The sequence below is a fragment of the Bactrocera neohumeralis genome, chromosome 2 (assembly GCF_024586455.1).
Source record: "Bactrocera neohumeralis isolate Rockhampton chromosome 2, APGP_CSIRO_Bneo_wtdbg2-racon-allhic-juicebox.fasta_v2, whole genome shotgun sequence".
Classification (NCBI taxonomy): Eukaryota; Metazoa; Arthropoda; class Insecta; order Diptera; family Tephritidae; genus Bactrocera; species Bactrocera neohumeralis.
This window is the reverse complement of record NC_065919.1, coordinates 30,258,491-30,268,152: the sequence shown is the minus strand read 5'-3', so window position 1 is coordinate 30,268,152 and position 9,662 is coordinate 30,258,491. Positions and strand designations below refer to the sequence as shown.

Here is a 9,662-nt window from a genome sequence, read left to right as displayed (position 1 = left end):
GCCAGTTGTGACAGCGAAATGTATAAATCAAAAAGATGTAATATTATTAGAAGGTTTTTGTCTTTGATAAGTTTTTAGAGTTTTTTTGATTTTTGATAACAGTTTAGCTTAATAATATTTCCGAAAAATATCTTGTTGCGCGTTGTTTAATGCTGATACAAATGGATATAAGTTGCCTTAATATAGTAATTCGTTTTGCATTCCATTTATTTTATACTAATTTTAGAATTTAAGTGAGCGTCCGCGTTAACGCTGAGCGGTAAAAAGAGCGCCGCTTAATGCGTTTATTTAGGTACACAAATTAGTTTCCTAGCAAATTCTATAAACGTATGCTAGTTTTGATAGCCGTCAGTGTGGATTGTTATACTTATCGACTTTGGTGACTTCGGATCATGATACAAGGTCCTCTACCGTGCTTCGGATTGGTTAACATATAAGAAAAAATTAAAATAACAATTATTATGACGAGTTACCGATTTTTATTATAATAAAAATTGGTATATTAAATAACTTATTAAATATTTGAATGAATAATTAATGAATTCCATAGTCACAGTAACACGTGTCTGAATCTTCATAGTATAAAAAAATTCATAATTTGCTTTGAAAGTATGGCTTCTTGACACACACGATCGAAGTTTGTACATTTATGTTGTGTATGGCCTTAATAATGAGTTCTATGACTTTCGGAGACTTTTAGGGACTTGTTAAATTTCGATTAATATCCCAAAAATTAAGTTATCGATTGTCATTTTTAATCCCTAAATATTTTTGCAAAAGCACCGTTACTTTTTGGGATAAATTGGCGTCGTTTTACAATTGTCCGGATTATTAATTACGTAGATTTATTAAATACATATATTTGAAAAGTTTGAATCTAAACAATGCCTGCTGGTTCAAAAGTCGATAGGGTCGTAGATGGCGGAATTGTGAAAAAATTGCGGGCGCGGAAAACTGCACAAATATGCAAAAAACGTCCAACTCAAGTAGCTGCGAAGGGCCAATTACAACGTAGTAGAGGAGTAATTGTGACAATGTCCGTTGAACAAAGCGGTGGAATATCGTTAAAAACCCCTGAAGGTGTTGCAACATCCCACTCGAGAAAAATATCAACAACTTCTGCATTATTCAGTCCTATGGGTGTTTCTATTGGAGTTGTATGTGAGAGTACAACAGAAAATAAGGAAGGTAATGAATTTATGGCATAGATAATTGATAATTATTTTAATACTATTAATTAACTTAACGGTAGCGATTAAAAAATATTGTTTTTTAGAGGCTTTTCTAGCCAACAAAAAAATTAGGCTTTTATGTAAAACTCACTATTAGGACCAATTTAAAAAATAATCTGCAAAAAAAAGAAAAACGTACCATAAGAATTAACATGGTAAAAGGAACAAAAAAAATATTGTAATGACAAAATAATAAGTTTTCAAATTTGGGTCCAAGTTCAGCAAATTATCTTATAGTTCCGTCGCCAGTTTCAAACTCGTATTACGATAACATGTTCTAAAGTGAACCTGTACGTATAAAGTTTAGAGCTTATTGCAGAAAAGTGCATAATTTAAATGAAAAACACGTGCAAAAAAGGGAAATAGGAGGTGTATACAACGTGTAAAAAAATCAGTGCAAAAAAAAAACCTAGCTGGAAGGAGATGACGTGTATAAACTTCAAATGCAGAGATTGAGAAGTTAGGAGCGATACAGTAGAATAACAGAACAAAGGGACGAGTAATATTGGGTATATGGGTAACCTATGAGAGAAATATCGATTGTACAGACTTTTTTTTAGTTAAATTTTTGTCTTTAAACTACACGCTAATTTTAAATTCTAGCTTAGGGATTAATATCTACTAAGTTCATCCGAGATACGATAATTATTATATGGGTTATATAGGGTTAGAGCAATGTAAGGACTAATTTTATGAATTTAATACAAATATCTTTTGATAAGTAGATTATTTTATGATCGATTTCAGAAATATTTCTTGAAAATACATATTTAATAATGTCAAAGAAAGTAATTCTATAATACGTTTACCAATTACATTACACCAACCACCACCAACATCGATCGCAAATTCGAAACTAGTTATTTTTTATTATGTAAATAAATACTTTTGAGATTTAAGTGTAAAATGGAAACAATGTGTGTTATTTTGTTTTGCAGTGATAGTGGATATGAAAAATTGCCTGAACGACAATACAAAAATTCCAATGGATCAGATGAATATAGTTCCAGAAATTAAAATACCAATGAAGACAAATTCCAAGCCATTAATCTTCCAATTTCGAAAGGATTTAAGCTTTTTGAGCGACCAACAGATAGAAAAATTATCTGAATTTAATGTTAACAGTATTCAAGAATTGTTGAATATACCATTTGGGAAATTGCTTGAATTAAAACTCAGTAACAAACAATTACAGTTACTTAATGCCTTAGTAAAAAGTGAAATGCGGGGAAAAAAAAATCCCAAAGAAGCGCAACCATTAAAAGCTATGGCAGAGGAATTGGACAAATTAGACGCAAATGACGATGATGATGAGAAACCATTAGTAATAGACGAAAGCCTCCACACTATTTATGAGGTAATACATACTTTATAGTAATATCAGATTAAATGAAAACTTAAATATTAAAATTTTTGTAGAATAAAAACGTATCAAATATTAAAGAAGAACGCAGCTTAGAAGCCATTGAGAAATGTTTTACTCAAATTCGCAGTGTCAAAGTGCCTCAATCACGAGCTGCCCTAAAAGAAGTACGATCGGAGTTAACTGAAATTATTGCGGAATTGAATGAAAAAGAGAACAAGATATTGGATAATATACGTAATAAAAAGGATACAGTTAAAACAGATTTTACCGAAGAAGACGTCACAACTACTAGTAAGACACATCAATCAGTAGAAGTAAATGTTTTCGGTGGCCCGTTTCATAACGGTCGGAGTAGGTGGTGCATGCAAAATAGTATCATGTAGGGAATGTTTGTCAGAGTCTTTACTGTGTGTATGAGTTTACTACTTACTACAATACTTTGGTTTCACATAGTTCATGATCTAAGATGAGAAGTGTTTGGAACTCCAAGGAGGCTACTCACTGGGGGATGTCAATTATGGTGTTAATAGCTACAAAGTGAAATAATGAATTTAAATTTAAAATTGTGTTATTTCGGAATTATAATGGAAAATACATAGGTGTGTCAAAGGAATGTTAAGTGCCGAATTTGGTTGAAATTGGTCGAGCATGGCCCGAGATATTTGATTTTACTAAAAGTGAGAGGTGACATGCCCATTGTCCAATTTTGACGGCTCCTTTAAAGATTTTTCATGCCAACTCGCGCAGCTGCCACATGCTACTGGGATCACATGTGTCAAATTACAAATCTATATCTTAATGTAGTGCTTAGTTATGGCACTTTACAGGTTTTCCTTTAATGACGTTTTGTGGCCGCAGTCGTATCAAGCACATTTACGAATTCGTTCTCACTTTGTCTTTTGTACCAAGTTTCATCAAAATATCTTAATTTTTGCTCAAGTTATTGATTGTATAGGCGGATGGATGGATGGACACTCGTCTGATCGCCTTGATCATTTATATATACAGCCATGGTCACGCAAATAGCACACTTAGTCGTAAGAAGCAATAAGCGCTTATACAATTGACAATTTTTTTTTTTTAAAGTAAAAAGGGTTTAAAATATGATTATTTGTTTATTAATTTACCTATTTAAGTAAAAAACAGCAAATATAAATTCACGAATAATTAGTATTAATTGAAAAACTTGAATTCCCTCATAAATGGCTTGGTCACTCAAATAGCACATTTTTTAGAAAGTGAAAATTTGTTTGCAAAAAAATTATAAGGAGTGAATTTTTATTACTAATTATGGTTGTCAACGATAAAGTGATTTAATTCGAGTGAAAATGGGCCGTAGTAAGCAGTGTAGTTCTGAAAAAAAGACGCATTATGCATAATATGAAGAAATCCGGGAAAACTGTTCAGAAATTGCTGTTTTATTGAATTGTTTCCAGAAAATTGTTTATAAAGATCTTAAACTCATAAAAGCTAAAGAAATCTATATGACCAAAATAAAAAAAAACTACAACCACCGCGAAAGACAACAATTACTGATGATAGAGCCATAGTCTGGAGAAGCTAGGCCGACTCTTTTAAGTCTTCATCACAAATAATGCAGGAAATCAATGAAGAATATGAATGAAATATATCGCGGAAGACTGTTGGAAGACGTTTTAATGAGATACAACTTTCTGGATCTATGAATGGATGAAACAAAAATTAATAGAATGGTTCTGATAGGAAAAGTAGTTTTCATCGACCTAAAGGTCAATCGTTGAATTCCAGGTACACGAAAAGGACGATAAAATACGCAGGCGGAAATTGATGATATGGGGTGACTTTTCCTGGCATGGCGTGGGCTCAGTTATTCCAATTTAGATGAAAATAGATCGGTATCAATATTAAGACATATTAAGGAACGAAATGGAACCATTTGCTTTTAATTGCATGCTCTTTCGCCATACTTTTATGCAGGATAACGACTATAAGCACACAGCAAAAATCACAAAGGATTGGCTTAAGAAAGAAAACCTTAATTCAATAGAAAACTTATGTAACGATATTAACCTTAAAGTTGCTGCTAAAAATTTTACAATTTTTGAGGATTTATGGGAAGGTATTTAGGAAGCTTGGTAGTCCATCCCAAAGAAGAAATGCGAGAAGCTTGTAGAAAATATGGTATGCGGATGTGATGCTATAATTGAAAATCTGGAATATAGAACCAAGTATTAGAAACATAAGTATATAATGGCACCAAATTGTTGATTAAATTTCACTAATTTCACATGAATTTTGCAGGTTTGGTAAAATGTGCTACATATTTGAGTGACCAAGGCATTTTAGAGGGAGTTCAAGTTTTGCAATTAATACTAATTATTCGTGAATTGCTATTTGGATTTTTTTTATTTAAATGGATAAATTAATAAACAAGTAATCATATTTTAAGCTCGTTTTACTCTTTTAAAGATCTTTGTTAATTATATTCGCGCTTATTCCTTCCTATGACTAAATGTGGTATTTGCGTGACCACGGCTGTATATGTATATAACTCCATATCTATCTCGACTATTTTGAGGTGATACAAACAACCGTTAGGTGAACAAAACTATTATACCACCATGTAGCAATATGTTTCCAGAATATAACTAGTAAGTCTTTGCACCTTTATTTCAGCGACACCAACAAATCCAAATCTACAACCGACAGTTATGATCAGAAAATTACCAACTCCGTTAAGGAAGCAGAAATTTAATGTGGATGCAGACAGTACGACAAATCTTGATCTTACTATTTCCAATGAAAGCGAAGTGAAAACTGTAGCCGATGTAGCTGAAGCTAAGAAACCAAGGTCGGCACCGGTCCAGAAAAAAGCAAAGAAACGTAATATGAAGGTTATGAATTTAATGGAGTGTAAAAGTAACGCAGACCAAGAAAAATTCGGTAAATTATTTACAAAAACTATTGGGACAATTCGCTAAATATGAGAATACCTTTCAGATATATCAGAAAATGCAGACGTACATATTTCCGAAGTGTCAGATGTTAAGAAAGAATCCGATCGTCAATCTAAAGGGTTGGAAGACAGATTTGAGCTTATGTCAAAGATTCCTTCGCTAGGGTCTCCCCTACTTACGTCAGAGATAATCGAAATTGTGAAGTTTGAAGATAGTGGTGTTGTATTGGATGAGTCTTTAAAATTTAACAATCAAAAGGTTTGCGAGCAAGACATACATTCAAAGGTTCCAGTGCTGACTAATGATTTAGATACTAGTGCTAATGATCTAGGAAGCAATGTATCACTTAGTTCGAAGTGCGAAGGTATGACTTAATATATATGAACTTCAAACCGACACCATTTTTTTTAATATAAATTATTTAAATAGATAAGTTTGAAGGACCAATAATCTCAGCAAAGCGACGAATTGAGTTCGACGCTAAGGCAAACGTTGAAAGTGGCAAAGACACAGACACGGTGGTAAGGATTTCCAATACACCCTTGTCACCCATATCTAATGAAATTATGAGTCCAATAAAGTCAAATTTCTTTACCTATAATCATGAGTCAGCTTTGGAAATCAATGGTCAATGTACAGGAATTTTTTATTTGGTAGGAGTAGTTACTGTTAAATGATATTGTGCATTAATTGCTTTCTTTCTAGGTCAAGGAAATTGATCTATCAAATATTTCCATAAATAAACCAAATAATTTAGATATGTTATTGCGTTCTAATACCGCTGATCCCAGACTGTTGAAATTCTTAAAAAAGGTACGGTTATGTTTATATAACGGGTTATAACTAAAAATCTGCACTAATATTAATGGTCTGCTATTTTGCTATTTTTATTTTTCAAATGCTAATATTATGCAATTAGCGAACTGATTGCATCATCTTTTTGACGTGTAATTTGTAACAGTTTACAAATACAATTAGTGCTTAAAATGTCTTCTAAGCAGCAACACCTCCGCGACCGCGTTGTACATTTTTATAAAAATCATGAAATCGCTGGAAAAAAGTTTACGTGTGTGCATTTTATGGCGGAAGGCGTCTACAGAAGAACAATATACTCAATATTAAGTACCCTAATAATAGAAAGGCAACCGGGTTTTAGAAGAAAGCCGACTGTTATGACGCCCCAAAACATTCGGAAGCTGAAGACAGCGTTCAGCAATAAGGATTGCATAAGTCAAAGCGAAGCCGCACGAAAATTCGATTGCTCACACCCATATATCTGCAAAACATTAAGTAGACTTAACATACAAGCTAGAAAAATAGCAGCGTTGTCCAGGGTACACCGAAGAGCAGATAAGTCAAGTAAAATCACAATGTCGGTGGATGTGCAAGAATTTGAGTGGAAAATCATCCATTTTGGATGACGAAAGCTACTTTTCACTCAGTGGACCGCGAATGCCGGGCAATGATGTTTATTACACATAAGATATGTCTATACATCTACTTTGTGCCTAAAGAAAAGAACCCAACTAACTTAACACAATGCCAACCGATTGAGGATTTTTTTTTTGGAGAAGTCAAAGCTTTAGTGTATAAAAATGGTTGGAAGGCTCAAAATTGGAAGCAGCTGACACATCGCATCCGCAAGGGCCTTAAGGAAGTTGATACTAACGGTGTACAACGTGCTTGCGCAAGTATCCTGACTAAACTAAGACGGGTAGTTGACAATGGCCCATATTTTGAAGTTCATTATTATTTTCATTTTTAAAATAATATATTTATACTATATGGAATAGCTTACCTTTCTGTTGATAGTATCTTTTGAGTTACGCTGAAATAAAATTAGTGCAGATTTTTAGTTATAACCCGTTATAATTCCAAATATTATCTGCTTTATTTCAATTATTCTTCAGGAAAACAGTACTTTGCATTCTTCGGCAACATTTTGTGGCATCAATAAAGTTGTTCAAAGCGATCCCCGGCGTTCGAGCAGCGTTTACAATGCGGAGACATTTTTAAAACAACATAACCAAGACCAATCTCAGCCAACGCCCAATATGCTTCTGTACGGTTGCTTGCAGCGTTCACCATGGTATCAGTCCCTTATGTCTACTATGAAAATACAAATAAATCAAACTATTTCGATATTGGTGCGCGCTATCAATAATTTTCAAAAAATTCGCTTGAGTGATCCGTATGCCGTTTTCGACATATTCAAAATTTATTGCGCCGGCGAGTTGTTGGAAATTTTGGAAAACCTTGGACTTTTCGTTGATGTTAATGGTGTCATATATGAAAAGAAAAATATGTCAAGTTATGGGGGTCGATCATACGGTTGTGCGTCCGTTGTTAATGCTACATACAGTTTCATACAACCGGTGGAGCCACAGTCCGTGACAGTACAACAACAAATGCGCTCTTTTACTTCGCGAGCGACAAATTTTTCTGCCTTACCTACAACATTTCAACCGTCTGAATCATTCATAAGCTGCTATATTGATTCGCCTCGGGTCGCAACGAATAAGTCTCCACAAATGCCGCAATCGTATTTACGTCGTTCAAAACCTTCATCATATCGTGCTCCATTACCATCGGTACCACCTCGACGACACTGCGGCCTCAAGGTGCCCTATCCATCTAATACTGCACCAACTCGTTCATCGTTATCGCCTATAAAACGCCAGCCGCGTTGCTCGGACTCTGAGGAGGAAAATTGGGACTTAGATGAAAATATCAAATCATCGACACCTCTAAAACCTCCACTTAGTCCAAGTTCTGCATAGCTCCTCGAAATATGCGAACGAAAATCATAAGAAGAGTTGGTAATGACGTTTTAAGCTTAAGATATTCCACTCATTGAATTGCTTATTAATTTATTTTTAAATTTCATGTTCAGTTATCGCTTTAAGTTTTGTCTTAACTGAAATTATCAGACTTATTAGTGAAAGAGTTCTTTTATGTAACGTTTTGTACAGGATACAGTTTCATTTAAATGAGTTAAAATAAATCAGAAATCGAATCGGTATGAAAGTTTGAAATGTTTAACTTCGAACAGATAGATCGCCGTACCCACGAGAACAGACCATAATTTTTACATGGCGGTAGGGCTGTAACATATTTAAAACAAGTAAGGAAGGGCTAAGTTCGGGTGTCACCGAACATTTTATACTCTCGCATGATAAAGTGATAATCGAGATTTCATTATACGTCATTTACATATTTTTCAAATACCGTATTTTTGTAAAGTTTTATTCCGCTATCATCATTGGTTCCTAATGTATATACTCGTATTATACAGAGAAGACATCAGATGGAATTCAAAATAGCGTTATATTGGAAGAAGGCGTGGTTGTGAACCGATTTCACCCATATTTCGTACATGTTATCAGGGTGTTAAGAAAATATTATATACCGAATTTCATTGAAATCGGTATAGTAGTTCCTGAGATATGGTTTTTGGTCCATAAGTGGGCGACGCCACGCCCATTTTCAATTTTTAAAAAAAGCCTGGGTACAGCTTCTGCAATTTCTTCCGTAAAATTTAGTGTTTCTGACGTTTTTTGTTAGTCGGTTAACGCACTTTTAGTGATTTCAACATAACCTTTGTATGGGAGGTGGGCGTGGTTATTATCCGATTTCTTCCATTTTTGAACTGTATATGGAAATGCCTGAAGAAAACGACTCTGTAGAGTTTGGTTGACATAGCTATAGTAGTTTCCGAGATATGTACAAAAAACTTATTAGGGGGCGGGGACACGCCCACTTTTCCAAAAAAATTGCGTCCAAATATGCCCCTCCCTAATGCGATCCTTTGTGCCAAATTTAATATCTTTATTTATGGCTTAGTTATGACACTATAGGTTTTCGGTTTCCGCCATTTTGTGGGCGTGGCAGTGGGCCGATTTTGCCCATCTTCGAACTTAACCTTCTTATGGAGCCAAGAAATACGTGTACCAAGTTTCATCATGATATCTCAATCTCAATTTTTACGGACGGACGGACAGACGGACGGATGGACGGACGGACAGACGGACAGACGGACGGACGGACAGACAGACATCCGGATTTCGACTCTACTCGTCACCCTGATAACTTTGGTATATATAACCCTATATCTGACTCTTTTAGTTT

At 34.4% G+C, this 9,662-nt stretch overlaps 1 protein-coding gene across 1 annotated transcript; it reads left to right on the top strand.

The window, feature by feature from the left end:
- The first annotated feature begins 809 nt into the window (after positions 1–809).
- LOC126763386 (uncharacterized) lies at positions 810–8,561 on the top strand. The gene is made up of 8 exons (XM_050480855.1): positions 810–1,188; positions 2,171–2,589; positions 2,652–2,889; positions 5,254–5,520; positions 5,578–5,898; positions 5,964–6,187; positions 6,240–6,347; positions 7,445–8,561. Exons 1-8 carry the CDS (start codon positions 885–887, stop codon positions 8,312–8,314), a joined length of 2,751 nt encoding a protein of 916 aa, XP_050336812.1. The 5' UTR covers positions 810–884; the 3' UTR covers positions 8,315–8,561.
- Positions 8,562–9,662: the final 1,101 nt, after the last annotated feature.

Excerpts from the sequence above, each read along its gene's own strand:
- LOC126763386 (XM_050480855.1), top strand. The coding sequence starts at position 885 with ATGCCTGCTGGTTCAAAAGTCGATAGGGTCGTAGATGGCGGAATTGTG. Across the intron at positions 2,590-2,651 it reads GCCTCCACACTATTTATGAG|AATAAAAACGTATCAAATAT; the intron begins GTAATACATACT and ends AAATTTTTGTAG. Across the intron at positions 6,348-7,444 it reads TGTTGAAATTCTTAAAAAAG|GAAAACAGTACTTTGCATTC; the intron begins GTACGGTTATGT and ends ATTATTCTTCAG.